The sequence below is a fragment of the Corvus moneduloides genome, chromosome 2 (assembly GCF_009650955.1).
Source record: "Corvus moneduloides isolate bCorMon1 chromosome 2, bCorMon1.pri, whole genome shotgun sequence".
Lineage (NCBI taxonomy): Eukaryota > Metazoa > Chordata > Aves > Passeriformes > Corvidae > Corvus > Corvus moneduloides.
In genome coordinates this window covers 99564088-99588773 of record NC_045477.1, presented here as the reverse complement: position 1 = coordinate 99588773, position 24686 = coordinate 99564088, and the positions used below count along the sequence as shown (strand labels likewise).

Genomic DNA, 24686 nt, shown 5'->3' with positions numbered 1-24686 from the left:
CCTCTCACTTTTCATTTACTAGTATAGATTTAGCCATGGAGTCCTCAGCAGGACTGCTACCAGACAAGAGAATCTTTCCAGGCTGCAGGAGCTGAGATACTCAAGCGTCCTTGCAGCTACATGAAACTGGAAGTCTAGGTGAAATTCGGTCCTAGAGCAACTTATCTGCAGATGTTGCTCCAGAGTTGCCACAGCTTCTGGGAAAAGTGAGGTCCCTGGAGTCATTCCAGCACTGCAGCTTTGCTCACCATGGTGTGTGCGAGGGGCCCCGAGACAGCACAGTTTTGGGTTGCAGCAGAGCTGTAGGTGAATTCAGCTGTTAAATAAGTAAATAAATAAATAAATAAAATGTCAGGAAATGTAATTATCGCACAAACTTGAAAACTTAAGGCTTTCACTGGGAGTTTAATCAAAAGTGACATGTTTGCAAAGTGTGTCCTTACCAAAGCCTGGCTTTTTCTAACGAAAAAGTATTCTGACTCATTACATGAAGTCAGATCTAGACAGAGGAATACCTCCAAGAAAGTATAGTAATAATATGTAGCATTAAGATGTATAAAATTCATCCATTTCCTTAGTAATACATTACAGTAAATTTAATAAGTCCACAGTTAAAATTTGAATTTTGTACTTTATTGGACTTTGTATTACTTCCTTCCTTGATACTTTTATCTGGTGCATCATAGACCCCTTTTATATCTAGCATTTTCTGTCTTTGAAGGTACTCAATGCTATAATCAAGTCTCTTCTTGAACTTCTCTCCAGTAGTGTAAACTGATCAAGTTCCTGGAAGTCTCTTTGCTACATGACTTTTGTTCACAATGAAAATTTATTTCAGACGGATGAAAATCATTTTTTGTCAATGTCACTTTCTTATGAATTACTCCTTAGGAGGCATAAGTTGTATGACACATACTGAAAACATATCTTCCTCCCTTCAATGACCCAATGTAGTCCCAATGATCTTGACTGGGGAGGCTTTTCATTCCTTCAGCATTGATTTTCAGTGAGGCATCCAAAGAACTGGCAGGAAGCAAATTTCAGTTTTAGGCATCACTTGTTATTAACCAAGGTCATGTCTAATAATATACAAGACTTAGAGTGATTTGCCTTCTTGTTTTCTTCACCCTGATTAGAATTCCAAGCTTCCAGTTTGGATATCAAAGATTTGAGAGTCAAAGGAAAACTGTCAATTTCTACAAAGATGTCAACCAGGCCAATGTTAGAGTAACTCTACTTCTGCTGATTTTTCTAGGTATAAAGATTTGGCTGATACAGCAGCAGGAGAGAAGAAGAAATTGTCTGCCAAGGAGAAATGTCGTCTTGTTCTTCAGCAGTGTAAATTACAAGGCTGGCAGGTTTGTGATCTACAAAGCAATTAAAATATCATTCTTTAAACAAGTTAGCTGAGTCATTTCCATTGGTGGCAAGCCACCAGATCCTTTGCAGCAGTGTATTCTTTTGACATTTAATATATGCTTGGCTATATTATCAAACTGATTTTCAGAATTTTATGAGTAGCTGTGATCTTCGTGTCAAAAAATCAGTGTATTTTTGTGGGAAGGAAAATATTTCAATTAACTGTGCACACCATGTAAATTTTTATCCAGATTTTTGTAGGTATTTGGCATATACATTTTAGCAGTTGAATGGCTCCTGAATAACCCTACATATTTGATTTCTTTAAAATCCTATGCTAAATGCTCTACTGTTGTAACAGGGCAGACTCAAAGCAACTAATTAGGATTTCCTAGGTAGTCAGTGCATTTGTAGGTGCCAGCATGCTGATCCACAGATACACCAAAGAACCTGAGGTTGCTGTACATCAAGTGAAGTTGTTTGGGTTTTTTTAAAAAAAAAGTACTTACAAGTACCTGGAGATGAGAGTACCTCTCACCTTTAGAACTTATGTGGGGATACAAGCTTGACACTGGACAAAAGCTGTTCAACAGTTACTGCATAGTGTGCTGCAGTTACAAAATACAGGGCAGGATGCCTATCCAGTTTATTTCCCCTGGAGCCAAGAACCATTGTTAGAGCACCAAAAAACAAAAAGGTGGTCATCAGTGAAAGCCTAGAACTCAAGACCAGTGATTGTGTAGTGATAGGCATTTGAAAACAAGCCTTAAACCTTGGAAGACAAAAATGTTAAAAGGAAATTGTAAAAGAGAATCCTTCCATCATGCAGAGGACCGAAGCTTGTGATCTCAAACAGATTTTAGAATTTCTGACTCCAGAATCTCATTAACTCCAGGAGAAGTCAGGTGTGCGAAACTACAGCAGTGCATAATGTGTTATCCCTCAGACCAGAAAGGAACAAACCTCTTCAGAGACACTGATAAGTTAAATGGAATGGGAGGGTTTGGGGGTGAGAGTTGTACCATTGTCACTCAGTGACTAAGAAGCACATGACAACAGACTAAGCTAAAAGGAACCAAGTTTGAAAAAATGAGTGACCTTCTCCATACACCTTTTTCAAGCCACAGAGAGGTATAAAAGAACAAATTGAAAGAGGAAAAGCATGGAAGAAAATTTAAGAGGAAAATTCATTCTAAGTCATATTTCTTAAATGCCCAGTGAGTACCAGCTTGGTAGCAACCTATTTTGTATAGGTGGTACAAAACCACATACCCAACTATCAGCAGTAGTGACTAATGTCTGTGTCACATAATCTCTCTCTCAATTATCTTTTTGATTCATTTGACTAATCGTGAAAGTTGAACTTTAAATAACAATCTAAATGAAGACGCTTACACAATCTGCATTTGTCATGGGTGCTCTCCTGTATGCTTTTACAGCAGAGAACTCTGAAAAAAGGAAGAAAACATTTAAAAGGTAGAAAGAGGGAGGAGGAAAGGAAAGGAAAAAGGAAAGGAAAGAAAAGGAAAGGAAAGGAAAGGAAAGGAAAGGAAAGGAAAGGAAAGGAAAGGAAAGGAAAGGAAAGGAAAGGAAAGGAAAGGAAAGGAAAGGAAAGGAAAGGAAAGGAAAGGAAAGGAAAGGAAAGGAAAGGAAAGGAAAGGAAAGGAAAGGAAAGGAAAGGAAAGGAAAGGAAAGGAAAGGAAAGGAAAGGAAAGGAAAGGAAAGGAAAGGAGAAAGGGGAATTAGGAAGAAAGGATGATGTCAGCTAGCAGTCAGAAGAAAGGAGTCATCTGTAGTGCATTACTAAAAATCATCCAAGAAGCAGGGGGTTACACATATAACCAGTTTATACAGCTACTGTTGCCAGCAGTAACTACTTCAAATGAGTCACTGCTGGAACTGAAATCTATTTGTTGCAGGAGTTCATGAATAAATCAAAAGTTATCTTCCCCTACACTGTTACATGCACTTCCCTGAAGAGCTGTTGCAAATTCAGGTAGAAAAATGAACAAAAAGGTAGCTAAAATAGCCTCATCAAAGATGATGTTTAGGAGAAAGCAACACAGATCTGAAATCAACCTCCTGCTTATATATCATCATCAGAAGATGAAGTTGCCAGTAAGCTCCACAGCAGAGGGGAAAAAGAAAGATCTGGAGTTTTTAGCTGAGTGAATCCGGATGATACTTTATTTAACTTCCTTCTGATAATGTACCTCACCATCTCATTTTGAGAAAGGTGATATTAATCTGGGGGAGGGGAAAGTGTTCTGAAGTAAAATCCCTGAAAATTAGTAAAGAAAATGGTATCTTTGTATTTATTTCCTGCTTGACAATTTATCTTTTCCTTCTCACGTAAGTTGCGTTCAAGAGTGTTTTATTAATCTACAAAACAACAAAGCCCAGACCCTACTCACTGAAGATGTTCTTTCTTCTCTTGTAAACACTGAAGTCTGTTTTCAAATAGACAAAAAGTGCAGAAGATCCAATACCAGGGTCCGATTTTGGTTTATTTCCTACTGTTTAACAGAGCATTAGAGCAAACACTATTAGCTAGCCAATGTCTTGTGCTTGATTCATCAACTTATGTGTTCAAAGCAAGTATTTATTATCATAGAATAATTAGGGTTGGACAAGATCTCCAAGGTCACAGCATCTAACCTTTGACTGAATGCTACCACATCAACTAGACCATAGCACTCAGTGCCACATGGAGTTGTTTCTTGAACGCTTCCAGGGATGATGACTACACCATCTCCCTGGGCAGCCTATTCCAATACTTCATCACCCTTACAGTGAAAAAATTCTTCCTAATGTCTAAAATGAACCTCCTCTGGCACAGCTTTAGGCCATTTCCTCTTGTCCTGTCACCAGTTGTCTGGGAGAGAGGCAGACCTCCACCTTGCTACAACCTCCTTTCATTGTAGCTGTAAAGTGATAAGGTCACCCCTGAGCCTCCTTTTTTCCAGGCTGAGCAACCCCAGCTCCCTCAGCTGCTCCTCACAGGAGCACTCCAGACCCTTCACCAGCTCCATTGCCTTCTCTGGACATGCTCTAGAACCTAAATTTCTCTGTTGGAGTAAGGGGCCCAGAACTGGACACAGAATTTGAGGTGTGGCTTCCCCAGTGCTGCATACAGGGGGACGATCATTTCACTGGCCTTGCTGGCCACATTATTCCTGATCCAGGCCAGGATGCCATTGGCCTTCTTGACCATCTGGCACACTGCTGGCTCATGTTGAGCCAGCTGTCAACCAGCACCCCCAGGTCCTTTCCTCCTGGGGCGCTTTCCAGCCATTCTGCCCCAAGCCTGAAGGGTTACCTGGGATTGTTGTGGGCAAAGTGTGGCCTGACACTTGGCTTTATTTAATGTCATACCATTAGTCTTTGCCCATATATCCAGCCTGTCCAGATCCCTCTGCAGAGCCTTCCTGCCTTCTAGCAGATCAACACTCCAACCCACCTTGGTGTTGTCTGCAAACTTACTGAGGGCAACTCAATCCAAACCACTGATAAAGATATTAAATGGGACTGGCCCCAGTACTGAGCCTTAGGGACCCCCACTAGTGACCAGCTGCCAACGGGATGTGGAACCAGCCATATTCACTAACTCTCTCTGGACCCAGCCGTCCAGCCAGCTTTTAACCCAGCAAAGAGTGCACCTGTCCAAGCCATGGGCTGCCAGCTTTTTCAGGAGAATGTTGTGGAAGACAGTATCAAAGGTTTTGCTGAAGTCCAGGTAGACAAACAGCCTTTCCCTCGTCCACTAGACAGGTCACCTGATCATAAAAGGAGTTCAAGATGGTCAGACAGGACCTGCCTTTTCTAAATCCCTACTGGCTGGGCCTGATCCCCTGATTGTCCTGTGTGTGTTACATGGTGGCACTCAAGATGACCAGTTCCGTAATGTTCCCTGGCACTGAGGTCAGGCTGACAGGCCTGCAGTTTCCCAAATCCTCCTTCAGGCCCTTGTTGTAGATGGGTATCACACTGGCCAAGCTCCTGTCATCTGGAACCTCCCTGGTTAGCCAGGACTAATGACAATAAATGATGGAAAAAAGCTTAGAGAACTCTTCCACCAGCTCCTTCAGTACCCCCAGATGGATCCCATCCAGCGCCCTGTGAGTGTCTGAGTGGGACAATAGGTCACTAACTACTTCCTCTTGGATTACAAGGAATCTACTTTGTTCTCTGGCCGTGTGTGCCAGCTCAGGGGGCCAGTTGCCTTGAAAACAACTAGTCTTTCTGTTGAAGACTGAGGCAAAGAGGGCAATAAATACCTCTGCCATTTTCTCTTTGCATCCAGTAAAGAATGGAGATTTTCCTTGGGCCTGTTTTTATGGTTAATGTATTTATAGAAATTATTTTATTATCTTTCCCAGTGTGACCAGATTGTGTTCTAGCTGAGCTTTTGCCTTTCCAAACCTTTTTTCAACATGATCTAGTGGCATCCTTGTCCTCTTCCTAAGTTGCCTGCCCCTTCTTCAAAGGTCGTAAATTCTCTTTTTTCCCCCTGAGTTCCAGCGAAAGCTCCCTATTCAGTCAGGCTGGTCATCTTCCCTGCCAGCTTGTCTTTTGTCACATAGGGACGGAAGTGTCGATATCTTTATGAAATGTTGCTGTTCCTTGAGTAAGCTGAGCTGAAGATAACTAAACTAGGACAATAAAATAGTTGTTTCATTGAAGCTGACATACCATGCAGTTCCAGTCATGCACTTAACTTAAGTACTGGAATTATGAAAGTGCAGAGCTACTAATGAAAGGCAATTTTTGCATCTTGACTCTGCATGCAGTCTTGATAAGGTATTCTTTCAGCTTAAATATGTACTTGATCACTACAGGCTTAGCTACTTGCTGTGACTTTTAAGCACGTCTGATGTAAGAGAAAATCAGATTTCTAGATCAAAACAAATCATTCCTACTCTAGGCAGAGTGAAAGTAATAGACTTGTTTAACCCTTGGAGAAGTCAGTGAGGTGATATTTAGTAACTTTAGAGTTAAATTGAGCAGAAGTACTGGCTGGTCCATGTAAAGCAGAAGAATCTCCTGTCCCCCAGAATATGTGAAGGTCTTTATACTAGGAAATCGCCATTTTCAGTGCTGTGTTCATTTATTTTCACACAGTGTGCATTAGCTAAGCAAAACCTACCATCTCAATGGCGTGACTTAATTTGCAAACATTATCATGCTTTGGGAGAAGTATGGACACAAACAGTCCTTGGCTCTTTTTACTGACATAAGGAAACTTTCATTTGTGTGGATTATCATTCCTCACAGTTAAGCTTGCAAATATAAATTCAATAAAAAAGAGTTAGCTCATAGCTTACTGAGCTTTCTCATCAAAACTTGGAGCTCTACATTTTGTTTAGCTAAGGTCAGTAGTCTGCAATTAACCCTTCTGAGTTACTTCAGATGGAGCTTGCTGAAATGTAAACAACTAATACTACACCAGAAGAAAAACAAAACATCCATTTAATTTGCTTTTACTATAAAGTGTATCTGTTAAATACAAGCACTGCAAGGGTCAGACTTCACTGAAAGTGAATATTTCAGCCTTTGACTGCTAGAAATGCTTGTCTGGTTAAAAGATAGCAATCCTCAAAAACTTCTCATAAAAGCTTTTTCTTAGTTTATCTTTCCAATTTTTAGCCTGCTTCCTCTAACTCACAATGGTTCCTTTTTATCAGTAGCTTTGAATTCTGAACACAAGAGACCACTCATTTGTCAAAGAATAAGACAGGTCTTAAGTTTCAAACGGGATGATCCAAAGACTCATCAGGTATGAAATAAGCAGTACAGGAGAGTCAGTCGGAATATTTTAATGAAGCTCAAAATGAGGTAGTTGCTTGAGATAGATGCTGTGTTCATGCCAATTCACCCTTTTACAACTACAAACATTGCTGGAGCTGTTTCAGGAGCCAACAGTGTTTGTGGAGAAATGATCCTTACCAGTGTGGAGCTGCATTATCAAACCTGCACTCAAGAGTGTTAAAACAGAGAAATCTCAGAAGTCCATCTAGAGATTTTAAATTCTTCTAGCACTTCTAGAACTGCAGAGGGAAAACAAAGTCTGATCCACAGTTCTTACCAGTCAGAGAGAAAATCATATTTTATTACTGTTCTATGGGTGTTTCATTCATTAGATTTGACAGAGCTGTCTTTAAGTATTTTTTAATTTCAATGTATTAGTGTATAATATTAGCATACTATGGTCCTTTTTGGGAAAAAGTATATTTATGATTAAATAGCAGAATGTAGAAAATAAGTGGCATGTGATGAAATCAGAGGAATGAGCAGAAGTGTATGAAATCATACAGATGTAAATTTTATGTTTAGTTCAGAGAATCTTTTAAGTTATTTTTTAAACAGAACTGTTTACTTTGGCTTAAAATTAAAGTGGTCATGCTATACAAACTGCTTTGAACATGATATACCGAAGTACTGGAGTGCTTTGCAAGCAATCTGATGTATAAGGGATTCTTAACTTTTTTTTTCCCTCAAGTAGGAAAACTTTAGTGCTCATAAATTGTATGCCAGTTCATTCATTTGTTATTTAGTAATTTTAAGTGAAGTCAATTTCCCATTTGTTTTGAATATCTTACTTTAAAAGTCAATTCTCTTTAAAGCAATTAAAAAAAAATCCCAGGAAGGGTTTCAGACTAAGAGAAATTACTGAAACACAAGCATCTATTTTCCCTCATACTTTGAATTAGTAAAATTATATTTTCCCATTATATTTTTGTCTCATTTTATCACTCCATTATATATTGGAAATAATTTTCTAGTTGCAGAAACCACCAGAGATTGACTTTTGACCTCACCAGTAGTACCAAAAGACTGGCCTGGGCCAGACACTGCCCACAAGCTTTCTCAGTGGCTTTGTGCCACACTAGACAAATCCATCCATCCCTTCAACCAGAGAATAGGATGGATGGTTGCCCTTGACCTCAGAATCCTCACAAGCTCTCACTCTTTCAACACAAATCTCTATCTTTAGTTCCTATTTCTATATTTTTCCCTCTAGAACATATTCCTCCCTCCCTACATCCACCTTTCAGGTTTTGCTTATGATTACTAGTCTTGCTAACTTTATTTTCTCTATGATATCTTTTGCATCTCAGGTCTGGATTCCATGTCTTCCTCTTCCTTTCTCCCCTCCCACCTCTCCCACCTTTTGACACTTTTACTTTTCTAGATACTTTGCTTCATATTTGGTCCCAGTCTTCATCCCTTATTTGTCTGTGATTTTTTTTGCAGTCTCCTGCCTTAGGGCTTCCTCTCTGTGCCCTTGCTCTCCCTGTCACCTGTTGCCTGCATTCCTCAGTTCATGCCAAGAGACTGTTTCATATTGTTTCTTCTGGGTCGTGAATGAGTGGTTTGGCTCAGGTTAGGAATGAGATCATAGAGCAGGCCAGGGCAGGAGGTGGGGAGGAGGATATACTACCACATTTTGGTGCTGTGTCTATTTCTAGAATTTTGAAAAGTAGAATGATAGGTCTGGTAAATACTGAAATCCCATGAGATAAAAATGGGGTAGGGTTTCCTCTGCTGAGTGTTTCTTACATGCATCTTATATTTCCTGATCACTTCCTTTCCTCTCCTGTAAGGCAGTTCTTCATGTTGCCTCACAATTACGAAGAACTGTGAGTCTTGTACAGTTTATGGTAAAGGAGTGACCATTATTCTGCCCTTTCTCAGAGACCTGAATGAGTTTTTCTCCCTAAAGTCCAGCTCCTGACAAGAACTTACATAAATGGTTGATGTCACTTGCTTGAATACCAGACTACTCACATACTTTATATTAAGGCCATAAATAAACTAGGCTAAAATGTAGGTTTATTCAGTATGTACCGCAGTGCAATGTCACTAGTTTGTGGAGACAAAGAAGGACTTTTAAAATGTATGAAGCAAAGCAGAAAGAGTAAACCTTTAAAAATAAAATTTCAGTCCTTAAAAATCAGTACCCTGTAAATTTATTTGTAATTATAATATTTTTGTAGACATGTATGCTGCAAGAAGACACATTTTACAATAGTATTAAGGCTTTTTTCTAAATTTCATTAATGCTGTGTGAAAATGTGTGTCATTGTGTAAAATATCATTAGATTATAGTTCTCTGTCTTTTGTAGGTAGCTATTTTGAAAGTACTGCCAGAAACACACAGCACTCCCACAAATTGCCTTTTTTAAACTAAAGAACAGCTTTACAGATTCCCTTGACACCTATTAAGTATGAGCTAATACTGCCTCCATGCCACCTACACACCATCTCAGCATCCATTCCATAGTTTTGAATGTCTGTACTTCTACATCCTACACCTTTTCTGTAAAATAAAAAAAAAAAAAAAAAAAAAAAAGAGAAAGAACAGCTCCCTTCCATTCTTTCTCTTTCCTTCCGGGAAAAAAAAGAGAAGGCTGTAGCAGCTTTGGTAGTCATCAATGACAATTTTACTTAGTCTTTAAAAAATGTGTCATTTTGAAAAATAACATTTTAAACCCTAATGCTTTCCTAATTAAAATAACTATGACTGTAATTCACAGATGGTTTACTTTTACAGAAGTCTGAATGACATTAAAATTTCAGACTCAGATGAGAGCACTTTGTAGTCCAGAAAAAATAGTGAAAATTGAGTGTTTTAGTGGAAGAACATTTGAACCTTTTTTCCCCTAGGCAAGCAGGAAACATTTTGTGATTAAAGAAGAGACCAGAATGAAGACAGGTGGCAGCCTCAAAAACTGTTTTGATATGTGACATGTAAAATTTCAACATTTTTCAGCATTACTGCTTTCACTGAATGCCAGAACTGTATAGAGGGCAGTGAGACTATCTTGTTCTCTTGGTCAGCCTTAGAGGCTCTCAGATTTTGTTCAAAGACTAAGCAACAGAGATTTCTATCTGTACTAACATAATCAAACGTGTACAGTTTCTGCTATACATGCTTCTGTCTAGAGCTCTGCTCTCTGTAGACCAGGCATATGATGTAAAAATCTATAAATAGCTTTTATCTGAATGTAAAAATGGATTTGTATTGACATTTTTCTATTTCTTCACTTAAAAATTGTAGCAGGCTCCTACTAATATAGTTCACAGCATAAGCGATGCCACAACAACTCTGTTTATGTTGTTATGAGGGTGTAGGATGAGAGAAAAGAGCAGTAAGGCTTTGCATGTCCCCTAGAATGCTTTGTGACTCTGCAATGCCAGACACTTGCAGCTAAACCAACATAAGCTTCAGCAATTGCCTTGACTGTGATTTTGTGACTGCACACTGCACAATAAATTCCAACTCATTGTTTGGTTAGGTTACACATTTTAAATACAGCCTAAATGTGACCAACCAGTGTGTCAATAATGAGACTAATTGAGAATGGGGTTGTTAATTTTGCCATGGGCATTGTGAGTAATAAGGGCTTTTTTAAGGTTTAAATATGCAACTTTTCATCCCCTTTTCTACTATCAGAGTATCGTAATATTCCTGTAGTAAGGGGAGAAGCCAGCACTCTGAGTAATAAAGGACAAAGGGCAGAAATTAGGAAAAAGTGGATGATTTGGCATAGGCCTGAGGCAGGGGAAAAAAAAGACTCCAGTGTGACATAGAGGATTTGTGGAAAGGAAAGGTGGAGTATAAAGAGAAAATGTAATCAGAGTAGAGGAATATAATTTTATTAAGTATTTGTGCTCAGGCTTTGTCTGAAAGCTGCTCAGATGAAATGGTATTTATAATAACCACATGATAATTTAATTACAGTTAACTATATGAATAATAATTCAGTTATTTTTTACAGAAGAGTTCTGTATTTAAGGTGATGTAAGCAAGAAGATGAAGATATTAGTAGCCAGAACTAGTAATAAGGCAGGTTCAATGTATGGTTTGACAAGATGGATGGGAAAAAAACTGTTGAATGAGCAAAGGGTTAAGAAAACCAGGCAAATAGAGAATTTTGAAAGCTTGGGAAGAAAAGTAAAAAATTTTGTTGGAAATCATCAGTCAAGAAAATAAAGATGAGAGTATGTCCCTAAGAATGGTGTGTGAGTACACAATTGAATCTCAGGGAGATTGCCTCAGATTAACCACCATGCAAGTAAAACGTCTTTTTTATCAGCTTACTTCCACACATTTTGCTGTTATTCAAAAGGGACTATTTTATTGGGAAAAGAGATACTAATGGAAAAAAAAAATTAGAAAGCATTACAGTTCTGCCATTTGAATGCATCTTATTTTAACTAAAAGACTAACAATTGCATCATCACCGTTAGCTCAAACTTCAGGATTACAGACTTTGTAAAACATTTGATTCAAAATAGGTGCTCTCTAGAGTAGAGAGAAGGGAAGCCAAGGGACAAAAATTTACCACAATCATTTTTTAATTTAGTTAATGTAGTTCAGACATTAAATATATGTTCTGGCTTTCTGTCGTCCAACACTACAAGGATGTACATCTGACAGGATTAAAAATAATTTAGGAGGGTGTGCAAATAACCCTCCTGATACCTGTCTCCCAGATCTAAACTAAAAAACACCAGTGGAACAAGATGGTTCAGTGAGAAGAGAATGAGCTTGTAAGTTGGAAACAAACAAGAGTTGGAATGAATTTCTGCAATTTCAGCCAGACTTGTAGTTAATCAGTATGCCTATTTGCCATAAAAAAATTAAGAGTTAGGTAGAAGTTAGAATCTTCACTGGGTAGCACAGTTCTCTGGCACTGATGCTTTTGTTTCTGTGAAGTTACTTCTACAAAGTTCCTGAGAAAAAAAATTGTTTTGTTGTATTTTTTTTTCTGGTTACTTGCTGGTTTTTGAGTTGCTAGGTTGTATGTGGGTTTTAAAGTTGCTAGGTTATATGTGGGTTTTTAAGCCTATTAGAAAGGAATGCTTTTGAAGACAATACAGAAAAGAATTTTAAAGGACTGTTTCAGCTTGTTCAGAAGGTATCAAAAGAAAGGTGTTTTCTTTTGGTCTAACTAGCTAGATTTGTCTCTAAAGGAGTAAGAACATCTAATGATTGTTATTTCAGGAACTAGATTAATTAAGCCAAGATACTACACAACGCCAGAATCAATACTTAGGAGATTATTTTTCACAAATGAATCCCTCTGTCTCTGACTTTGATTCTGAAAGGAGACCCACAGCACAGCTTCAGTAAGCAAGGCTGGGAACTAGGATTCATAATTTTACTGGATATTAAGAATCATTGTCACTAATGACAGTGAGTTTCTCCCATCCTCCAACTTCAATTAAGTTCTTCCTGTTCCACAGATGGCAGCTATCTCACCATTTTCTGTTCTACGTGAGTTTGTCCTGTCACCTTTCTCCGTGTGCACACCCCTCTGCTTTATAAGAGCTAAACCTTATTTTCTATTATGTTGTCTAACTCATTAGAGTAATTAGATTCAGAATGCTTTTTTTCCCAATTTGTATTTAACTTGAAGACTGTACTATTTGTTCTGGATGTTTTTGGAACTGAAGTGGAACTATCTGTCTGACAGCTTGTTCATCCTTTACAAATACATCTTACATTCAACCAAGTGATAACTCCATTTCTGTTCAAGAATTGGCATTGTATTCTTGCTAAATTGCAGATATTATTTCTACCATTTGCTGGATTGTTAACATGCTGTCTCTATTTACCTGTCATTGTTTTGGCCTTTTCTGTTGATGATTTCTCTGCTGTTTGTATTCTAGATAGGAATCCGAAAAGTGTTTCTTAAGTACTGGCAAGCTGACCATCTTAACGATTTGTGCCTTCAACTTCAGAAGAAAATTATAACCTGCCAAAAAGGTAACAATTACAGAACAAGTATTCCTGAGCTGTTGCTTTGTACATGGAGCAGAATATTGTATAGCAAAGAGATTTTCTCCACCTTGAATAGTTTCTGTATTTTATACATTTCCCTACAGATACATACAGATTTTTTGAGATGATATTAGCTATATTAGCATTGGTGATTCTTGTACTTTCTGTCTGTCAAACATAATTTTATGACAAACTACTGAATGTAATTAAAACTTAGAGGATCTTGAATATTTTCTTTTTAAAGTATGTTCAGTGATTTTTCGAGGCATTATATCATCTTTAATTTCTTTTTGCAAATCAAATATTGTAACAGTGATACAAAATTGAATATTTTTGAATATATTGACACTAAAAACAAGGCTAATAAGTTAGTATGTTTAGTTGTCTTTATTTTTCCCTTTTTCTTACTGCTTTCATATTTGACTGCTAGTTTTTTATGTTTAGGCATTTTTCCCCATTTTACGCCTGCATTTTTACTAAGGTCACTGACATTTTTTGGCACATTCTTAAAAGGAGGTACTATCCACTGCCTCCTGATTTCCTCTTACTTATGCTCCATTTCCTATCAGAATCTCAAATAACTGCTGCAAATGTGAATATTGCTTTGTTTGAAGAAGCTTCCTTCACACCATTCATTATTTACCTATGTGGCTGATGTCTGCAACAATTCCCAATTTCACCTATTTAAAGGAAATTAAAAAGACAAAGTCTTATACTTTTTTTGTCAGACACATAATATTGCAGACTTAAGAAATATAAACCTCTTTCATTTTAATTATCTCTTCCTCACTGTAAGCATGTAGTGAAAAAGAGGAAACCAAGAAAAATCCTGAAGCAAGTGAAATCCAAATAAAAACAGTTCAGGAATGAATGTGGAGAATGACAGGTAACAGACACCGCAGTTCAGCTGAGTTTATAACTTGGGCTTGATTTTTTAATGCAAATTACCCTGTTGTATTTTTGCATTTTGAAAAACAATAGCAGTTTATCCTCTTTCCCTTCTTGTGCTGACTTATCAAAGAAAGGAAATACTTACCTTGCAGAATCCAATTTCCAAACAGAATGCTTCAACATAACCCTACTCCAAAATTTAAAACATCCTCAGATATGTCCATGTTTTGCAGAAGTAAGAGAACAGATCACCAAAGCCTGCCTGAAGAATGAAGATAATAGGTCTTCTTGGCTCCTTAAAAATATCTTTCTTGGGTTTGCTTCTATCCTTCTTAATTGGTAAAATGACTTGAAAAGTCATTTTCACCAAAAGTGTGTGTTTAAAGCTATGGCTCATCTACATGCTTTTTATGATCTGGGAAACCTGAGAAAATCAGGAACTTGGATGAGTAAGCAGTAGTTAGACATCAGCCTCATGTCATTACCTCATGAAGGAAGCTGCCTTTTGCAAAAAGGTGCAATTGTAAACTTGTAGAAGTAGCATGCCAAATAGTTCTGGCAGATTTGGAATAGAATAGTGTACCAGTAGATTGTTCTTATGTAATCCTAAAATTGGTATCTATATAATTTACACGGTCATAGTGTCTTACTGAGTGTCAGTCCTGATGCACTTTTATCCCCTCACCCTTTACATCCAGAGGACTTTGGAAGCTAGATCTCTCCTAATAACATATTGAATAATAGCCAAACTAGTCAATAATAACAATATAAGAAAGAAATAAAGCTGTTAGAAAACATGCACAGGAGGGCTATGAAAATGGTGAAGGGCTTTGAGGGGAAGCTGTACAAGAAGCAGCTGAAGTCACTTGGCCTGTTTAGTCTGGAGAAGAGGAGACTGAGGGAAGACCTCATACCAGCCCACAACCTTCTCATGGAGGGATGTGGAGGGGTAGACACTGATCTCTTCTCTCTGGTGACCTGTGACAGGACCCAAGGAATCATCATGAAACTTTGAGGTTTGTTGGGCAGTGGAACAGGCTCCCCAGGGAAGTGGTCACAGCCCCAAGCCTGACAGAGCTCAAGAAGTGTTTGGACAGCACTCTCAGGCACATAGTGTAACTCTTGGGGTGTCCTGTGCAGGACCAGGAGTGGAACTTTGATGATCCCTATGGGTCCCTTCCAGTTCAGGATATTCTGATTCTATGACTCTAATTTCTGTGTCAGGCTTTAAATGCATCATCATATACCTAGATAAGGGCTTAGCTTTAAGGGGAAGCAGGTCTTGCCCAAAATTACTATCAACTCTTTTTACTTCATTCTAACTAGTAATCCCTTCTAAATTTGGGGGAAAAACCCAAAACAAAGCAAACCATATAAGTCCTTTCTGGTATCCCGAAATTTATCTTACACAAGCAAAGAAAGGGGTCAAACTAAAGTGAAAGCATGTGTAGAAAAACTTTTACTTAAAAATGTATCTGTGAGTTTAGAGACTTTGTCATATTTTTTTTCCACAGGTATGAGAACTACATATGGTACTTTTTGACCTGAATCACTGTGAAAATTGTACCTGTAGGAAGGGCAATCATGCTGAAGTTCTTCCACCAGAGTTCATGTAGATGAGGAATTACCTTGAGTACATTGTATACACAATAGTTAATACATTTCTCACATAACCCAGATCCATGGTCTACTGGAATTTTGATTATTCTAATCCTTATCCTTGGATGAACTCTAAAGAAGTAGATATTTTTCTGCCTTGTGGGTGCTAACCTCAATTATTTTAATTAGCATAAGTGAAAATTATTTTAGATATATATAAATGAGGAGCAAATTCACAAGGCAATCATAGTACCCAGTACCCAACAGTACTAGAAGAAACTGAGCAGTAAAGGTCTAGAAGCTGACAAATTGATTTCACAGAAGTTTTTTAGGCAATAAAATTGTTCTGTGTTGAACCAAAACCAAAATCTTTCAAATGTTCTCATAGAGAAGGAATTGTGGAGAAATGTCTATCATTTAATGAAAAACCGGAACTACTCAGTTTATGAAAATGTGTCCAAAAGAGGGATGTCTGTCTGACAACCCTTCCTAATGAAACTTTGTTGAAAGTTTCTTATTGATTTTGATGAAAGTGCATAATTCAGAGTAGCTGTACAGTCTCTAAATGTTACAACTAGATCTACTGGATCTCATTTTATTGGAACATTCTAGTAGGTTACTCCAAGCTGCTCATTCATGCTTGCTAACAATCCTACCAGAGAACTGATCTCTGAATTTCTTTATTTTAACCAACCTTGGTTGTGTTACCAATCTTTTTTTTTTTTTTTTTTTTTTGGTGAAGTTAAAAGCACACACATACACACAGACTCTTGTAAAAATATTACTTTAAAATACAGATTTTTTTTTCCAAAGTCACCCAAGATTTGATGCTTAACTGTTTTTGGTCTGCAGAAGATAGGTTTAAAGAGAATATTTTAGGCAAAATTGTTTTTTTATTATTAAGCTCTTTCAGAATTTTTATTTTTGTGACCAGTGAAATCTGATAATATTCTATGCATGTGTTCATTCTTTTTGCAACATTAACCCTTGGATTTAGACTCAATAACATCTTTACTATGAATACTCTCATAAAATTGTCAGCAATAACTGTACTATTAATTTCCTTTTCAAGTGAATTAGGTAAGTGCATTAATGTTTCAGGGTTTAAAGATGTCAGAATGTATGGAATGTAATTTAAGGCATTGATTGGTTGTGTTTATAAAAGTATAAACCATCAAAACTGTCTATCATAAATTATTATTGGAAAGGATTTCAAAGTATCTAAACTTGACGGTTTTCAAACCCAGTAAATTTTGGATAGAAGCAGTATTACTATGTTAACATTAGTCTTTCTGATATCTTGTCAGGTGGACACTGAGCATCTCTAAAAAAGAAATTTTTAGTGTCTAAACAAGGCACTAGAAAATGATAGAAATTGCCTTACATTATCCTATGCTTTAGCTGTTTATTTTATTCAGTAACATTTTATATTTATAGAAGACTCATTGAATCTTTCTCTCTTGACATTTTTCCTTTAGATTACTTCAGTTTGCCTCTTCATCATTTAATGGTTTGCAGTGATCCTAAATCTGAAACTTAATTATGTTGTTCTAAACACCTAAAGCATTTTAACTTTTTTATCTTGCAATCAACATTTTCAGTATCTTCTCCCAAACTCAAACAAACATCTTACACAGGCTGTCTGCTGACTTCACTTATGAAAAACTTTCAGTTGACCAGAATGAGAGTAACCATAAGAAGCAATGATGAAGTTTGACCTTGTTTTGATACATGTAAACTGATGAAAACCTGCTGAAACCCAACAATATTTCAGGCAACATATAAATAATTCTAAACCAGGTTCTTCCCTGTGAGATACACAGCAGAGGTTCTAGATCTGGAAAGAAACATGATCTTGTAGAATTTAAAAAAGAACAAAAAACATCCACACAAATACAGTACATTCCATTAGCATATTTCTTCCTTTTAGGCCAAAACATAGGTTCAGAGACTATTGACACCACCTGTTGCAGGCACAGGGATTAAAATGGTGCCCAATTTATCATGGCTACAGAGGTCCCTGTGCCTTGTGTTTCTGATCAACCATACTTTGGAAAATCCGGGGTACTGGGTGGTTTTTGGGTAGGATTTGTTGTAATGAAACATGCATAGGAAAGAGATACAGAAAGCTATTATAGGAGATGCACTAAAATCTTTCCCCAGCATAAAGGTGACAAAGAGTGTGAAGAAAAAGTCTGATAGATACATGAAGCTGATGTAATGTAGATGAAAACTTTTAACTGAAAAAGACATGATGTGACAGATACATTTGAGAAATTTGCATTAAATTTGCATTAAATTAATCAAATTGTTTTAGATGAAAGGAAATGAGCAGTGAAAGTTCTTTAAGTCAAACAAAAAAAAATCTGGTGTTGTTTTTGTTTTGGATGGGGTATTAGGTACATTGAAACAATACAAACATTTTGTAAAGCTGACCAACAGCAATCATTTAATTTCTACTGCATCCAAAGCAATTAATTTATCCAGGCTTTTATTTTGAAACAAACTATCTTTTGACTGTTGCAGTGTAAATGTATGCTCTCACAATCTTTAGTATACATCTATGTTTCAGTTGTAATGTAATAAAAATAACGTTCAGTGAAAGTAAACATTTTGAGTTCTGATAGTGAGAATTTACAAAATTACTGTCACTACTTTGTTTTAAGCACTAGCAGCAGAAAAGGGAAAGATTTGCATTTTACTGTGTTATTTTTATGCCATCAGATTTCCTTCCTAATTTGTACAAGATATTGACTGAACTTGGCATGCTCATGTTTACAGCAGAACACACAGTGATATTAAGTTAATTCCCCAATTAGTTGTCTTTCATTGGTCCATATTTTCTCCTTCTGCTATGGCAGTTGTAAGAGGATTTCTAGCTCGCCAGCGCTTGCTACAGAAGATGAGCATCAAACAGCAAGAGGTCACCTCAATCAAAAGCTTCTTGCAGAATGCTGAGGATATGGGATTGAAAACATATGATGCCTTGGTTATTCAAAATGCTTCTGACATTGCTCGGGAAAATGACCGGCTCCGCAACGAGATGAATGGTGTTTACCACAGAGAAAAGGGAGAGGCTAGAAACAGGCCAGAGGAAGGCCACAAAAGGTAAGATGTGAAGCACCTGCTGTGAAGAATTAATGAATCTCTGCAGGTTTTGTGAATTCCTTCTCTTCTTAGAAAACCATAGAAATGACTGAGGGATTGAAAGAGAATTCTCAAGTATATGCTCATCCCAAATCAATATTAGGTCATATTTTTTCCCTGCATATCAGGTAATTAAGTCTAGAAACTTAAGGAAACTACCATATCCTATTCAGGGGACACTGAGTTTAGAGGAACTTATTCAAGTGTCTGAAACACTTATTTTTTACAGAAATACTTCTAATTCTATGATAAATAGGTTATAGTTTAACTTTCATCAGCCCAAACAAGCAAAAGAAAAATTCCTCTAACTTCAAATACCAACACTGAAAAATTGCCAAGGTAATGGAAAACAACTAAGAAAGTGTTGAAATACAGTAAGTCCAGACTAAGAAATCCTGATTTCTCACTGAACCAAGTAGATTGATTGTGAGGAGGATGCCTTTATTTAAAAATTGGCTTCTTTTTCTTTTTTTTAAACTCATATCAGAGTTTTCAGGAGTACCTATTTTACAAATCCAGTAAATGCTGGAGAGCAATTCTGTAGAAACTGAGTCCATGATCTCTTCTCTCTTAGACAGCTGAATGGGCAGAGTTAGCATTTGCAGTTAATCAGTGTGTGTCAATAGAAAGAATGTGTCTATAACTTGCTGGACATATAAATGTTTATTTTTCCATAGGAACTTAATTTTCATCCAGAACAACTCCCTTTGCTATCATTGCTTTTGTCAGTGACTTTTATTAAAGTGAAAATGGCATCTGCTTAATTAGTTTCAAATATCCCAGTGATTACATATTGGAGGAAATGCCTTTGTAGGAAAGACTGTAATTAAACATTACAGTGAAAACAAACTATCCACTGAGCACCATCTTTCATCTTTTGCTATTTCATTTACTACATGGGCAGCTGGCTATATCCTGTACATGAATTTCAGCTCTGCTGGTGATTTGCCATGCAGAAATACAATTTTAAAAGACAAATGCTTGGGGATTTGTTTGTAAAATGGCAGCATAGACATCTTCTATCTAATACATTACTACTGTAAGTTAAAAGGGTCTCAATCTTTTGATTCTTGGAGGAATAAAATGTTAGAAGCATTTTTGCTAACAATCAATTTGTTGGAAGCAGCTGAAAGGTTATTTCTCAATATATATTCAAATAGCAAAAAAAAAGAAAAAATAGAAAAACTAAATTGTAATTGAAACAACTAAACATAACATCATTATAATTAAAGTTACCATTAAAAGTAATAACTAATAATTAAGTTTAAACTGGAAGATATATAGATATCTGGGTGGAATTGCTCAAGGAGCCAATGTAGCTGGTTAAAAAGGTCATCTAATATTTTAAAGATTTGCATTATCTAAATAGAATTTATAGTTGTCTTTTTAGAAAATAACGATAAAGGCTCAGTATTTGCTGCCTCAGTAACTTTCTATTAAAATGGATTTCCCAGAAATTATCATTCAGATTGAAAACCCAGCTTTTGATTGTGTGTAGCAATCAAAGTGTGAACAATTCATTCAGTGCATGTCTGATCAACAATATGAGACTGCTTAAGCAAGGCTGCATTTGTGTGAAAATGGGCCAGTGTCCTGATTTATCATGGAACAGGAAATGGAAGAAAGATAGCAGCTTGATCTGGATTTGTTTGTCAGAAGATTACTGCACACATCCCCTCAACACAGCAGGGGAGTTGTGAGATTGTTTACCAAAAAGCTGTTGTTACGTTTGCATGAACAGGTTCATTGTTACTGCTTGAATAATGCATCTGGGCCTCTTTTCTGTGTTTTCAGAGCTGAAGACAAGGGTGGGAAGGTCTCTGAGGACAGCTTTGCCGGCTGTCGAACGTCTAAGCACTTTCACTCCAGCTCCGTCCCTGTCCCCATGGCAGTGGACGGCTTGGTACATTCTGCGGCGGGGTCATCCATCAGATCCCCCTCCCTGCACTCTGTTTTCAGCATGGACGATAGCAATAGCCTGCCATCACCAAGGAAACAGCCTCCTCCCAAACCAAAGAGGGACCCCAACACACGACTGAGTGCCTCATACGAGGCTGTTAGTGCTTGCTTGTCGGCAGCTTCTAAGGAAACCACTAATGAAGGTTAGGCATAAAGGCAGAGACAGTCACAAATGTTACTCAGAGTTATTGATTTATTCTTTTCACTTTGATCCTTTTAAACACAGTCAAATGCCTTTGAGAGGTCCTGCTTCCTTGAAATATTTCAGTGGCAGTAAATAAAAATAGCCAATTTGTCATTTGTTCCCAAATCAGCAAATAATACTCATGTGTTCTAATTGCCTAGTTTGTCAACAACCAAAACCTATTTGTAGAACTCCCTCTAGAAACAAATAATCTGTCAATATGAGCTATTCTACTGCACTGACCATTTTATTTCACCTTTTAAACTGTTAGAATATCTTGCATCAGTAAAACAGAATGCTCGAATCTTGAATTTCACAGACTTAAACATTAAACTTTTTCCTACTTTTTCTTTATACTCACATGAATAACTTATGCATTCAGTGTTTGGTTTTTTTTTGGGGTTTTTTTTGCCATAATTTGGTTACAGTGATTTTTGTTTAGAAGGAAAGTCCTGAAAGTGTCTCAAAGCATCTCAGTACATTATGGTGCACATAGCATGGTTTTGAGTCCACTTGTTCTATTCTCCTTTACCCTTGAAATGAGTGGGTAGAAGATGAAGGAAAGGATTCCATTCTGCTTTCTTTGATAAGCCCGGTGTGTCATGTTTTGTGTAAAGGATCCTCAAGGTTTATCAAGGAAGATCCTTCAGGTTGGGTTTAAACCTTTGGGTATAACCTTTCCCTAGTCCTGCATACAATGGATAGAAATCTTCGTAGCTCCCTCTCTCAAAATAATTACTGTTCTCATGTCCAGTTCATTGGGTGAAAGTCCATTTTTCTTAACGTCTTCCTTGCTCATTCAAGCTCTATGTATGGAGACATGAACTATGCCCAACATAGTTTTAAACTGGTATGGTTTAAGGAGGTCTGTAGTCGTTTCATCATTCTGTGTCCAAGTCTGCAAGAGATTATCAGTTTAACCAAGGAGTTCTAACAGAGGTGTTTTGAAAGAGCAACAGTTTATATATGTATATGTGGTCTTAACAATAATACTTACATGTACTCGCAAAACAATTTTGCAGTTCTCATATGTATGAAACAATAGGGCAAGTTTCTCTCATTTTCCAAGAATTATGTCAGTTTCCTGAGTCTTTGTCCAAAACCAGCTTTGATTTATAACATCTAATTTTGATCTTAAAAGACCAATCATCCAGGTATCTAGTCTCTTCACTCCATACATGCCTGGAGGCTATGAAGAGACATCTAGTTTAGTTAAATGTATACTCACTTGGGGATTTGCCCTTAGGCTATGGGATTCCCTAAAGTTATAAATTATTTCCACACCTGCAGTACAAAAGAAGAGGGGGGCATAATATCATCCTATAATTAGAGTTTTGTAGAGATTACATAAAAGAGGGGTATTTCAGTTAGTGGCAATCACATATATCTCAAAGTAGCACCGTGCTGACTCCCAGTTAAAAGCCTGCCCCTCTCCCTTGGAGCAAAAGGAGAAACAAATACATATTTCCATGTGTTACAGACCTTGCAGTGCACATTTGGATTCAAAATATACCTCCTCAGGTGTGAGTCCTCATCTTTTAGTGGCAGCAGAGATTACCAAAGTACATTATATGCCCAAGTAGCAAAGGCCTGTGGTTTGGTAGCTGAAAATTCTGCATTTTATTCTTAGAATTATTTATGCTTTTGCTTGGATTCCTGTGTTTGTGACTGCTTCTCATTGTAGAACTAAATGGGTAGCATTTGAGGGCTTAACGTACTAGACCAGTGTAAGAAAAAACTGACTTTAACTTGTTAATAACACAGACCTTTTTCACTTTCCTAGTACTGACCCGTCCAAGGCCACACAGTGATGACTATAGTACCATGAAAAAAATACCTCCCAGAAAACCAAAACGAAGTCCAAATACAAAACTTAGTGGCTCTTATGAAGAAATACCTGGCCAAAAGCCTGGGGATGTAAAAAAAGCAAGCACAGTAGTTAAACCAGGTGTCTATGACACTGTGACGGTACAGAGAGCAGTTTCTACTGATGGACCACAACATGGCATGTTGAGTCTCTTTATGTCACAAGAAGAGGAGGAAAATGAGCCTGTCTATATTGAAATGGTAGGGAATGCTGTGAAAAGCAGTTCTGCTGAAGCGGAGAGTCCAGAACAAGGAGAGTCTGTATATGAAGAAATGAAGTATTTTCTACCAGAAGAAGGAAGCAATGGTAATGGAATAATTCCAGTAGTGACTGGATCTCCTCCTCTGTTGTTTGAAAGCAAAAAAAATATTAACATTGAAGATGGAACATTGGATGGAAACAGTCAAGCAGCTTTAATCTATAAAGACTCATGTGACATTCCAGCCCCTTTCCCTAACTTGCTCCCTCACAGACCACCACTTCTTGTATTCCCTCCAACCCCTGTCACATGTTCACCTGCTTCTGATGAATCACCTTTAACACCACTAGAGGTCAAAAAGCTTCCTGTTTTGGAAACCAACCTAAAATACCCTGTGCAGTCAGAAGGCTCAAGTCCATTATCACCCCAGTACTCCAAAGGCCAGAAAGGGGAGAATGAAAGACCAGTATCTCCAGGCTTGATTGTGTTCAGTGTTTCCACCAAAGTGACTCCCCCTTCCACACCACCTCCTCCTCTGCCACCGCCCCCTCCTCCTGTACCACCTCTTGTTTCCTACCGGGCTTCCACACATTTTGCATCTCCTCCAGAGACTTGTGCTAGTTTTCTGATTAATGCTGGGAAAACAGGTACAAATTCAGATCTATCAAAAGTACCTCAGAGACCCAATCCTGCTCAGCTTGGATGCTCATCTTCTCCATTCTCCAAACTGCCTTACTCCCCAAAGGTGGCAAGAGCAGATCACAGGAAATTGAACTCAAATTCATCATTTCCATACAGCCCTACAAACTCAAGGTCATTGACCAGTCCCCTTGATGAGTTAACTAGCTTGTTCAACTCAGGAAGGAGTGTGCTACGAAAATCTGCAGCAGGACGTAAGATCAGGGAGCCAGAAGGTAAGACAGTTCTCTGTGCTTCTCTGTGTATTGTGTATATTTTCTGCATCAAAACTTTCTTACCTTGGAAACTGATAGACTGGGCAAAAATACAGAATGAAAACCTTGATTGGTTTGGGTTTTTTTAAATAACGTCTGTTGTAGTTGTTGTAGTCATAAGAAACACATGTAGTAGGTACATTGCATATAAAAATTGTAGGTCTTCATGTTTTGTCTGAGGTATCAACTTTTCTTTTACCAAAATGTTTGTATGACACAAGTTTAAATGTTCCTTTAACATTCCAGCTGTCTCAGTAAAATAAACACAGATGTTACACTGTGTGAAAAATAAGTTTATGTTATCAACCTATAAAAATACTTTGAATTAAATATATGGCTAGGTGGCTGGTAGATGTACTTTAATTTGAAAACTGTCTTTTAAAATGTCATCATTTCATTTCCATGGAATTCTATATTTGATGATACAGTATTTAGCAGTCTCTTAAGTAAAGCTTGGAAGGAGAGTCATGCAGTGAACAACATTTAAAAAGTTAAAGTAAATCCTGGTTTTGCATCTCAATAACAACACTGACTCCAGTGTTGTTATTACTTTCCTGATTAAAAAAAAAAAATTCTCCTATTAAAAATATTCAGTACACTTTATATAGAAATTTCTGCCCATGGTAGCATCTCCTAAACACAAAATTTTGTGAATTTAAAATTTAGAGTGAGAAAATCTCTAGACTGCTTTCTCTGCTTCTTCATTTCTATTTGTCCAAACAGCTTGTCTTAATCAA

General features: G+C 37.3%; 1 protein-coding gene across 5 annotated transcripts in view; it reads left to right on the top strand.

Moving 5' to 3' along the window:
• MYO16 (myosin XVI) overlaps positions 1–24686 on the top strand; it is a 377180-nt gene that overhangs the window by 312796 nt on the left and 39698 nt on the right. For all 5 annotated transcript variants that reach the window (XM_032100576.1, XM_032100572.1, XM_032100573.1 and 2 more), the window contains exons 28-32: positions 1256–1358; positions 13039–13135; positions 18502–18748; positions 20582–20889; positions 22714–23910. In XM_032100576.1, coding sequence (XP_031956467.1) covers positions 1256–1358; positions 13039–13135; positions 18502–18748; positions 20582–20889; positions 22714–23910 — 1952 coding nt within the window. The remainder of the gene's footprint in view (positions 1–1255; positions 1359–13038; positions 13136–18501; positions 18749–20581; positions 20890–22713; positions 23911–24686) is intronic.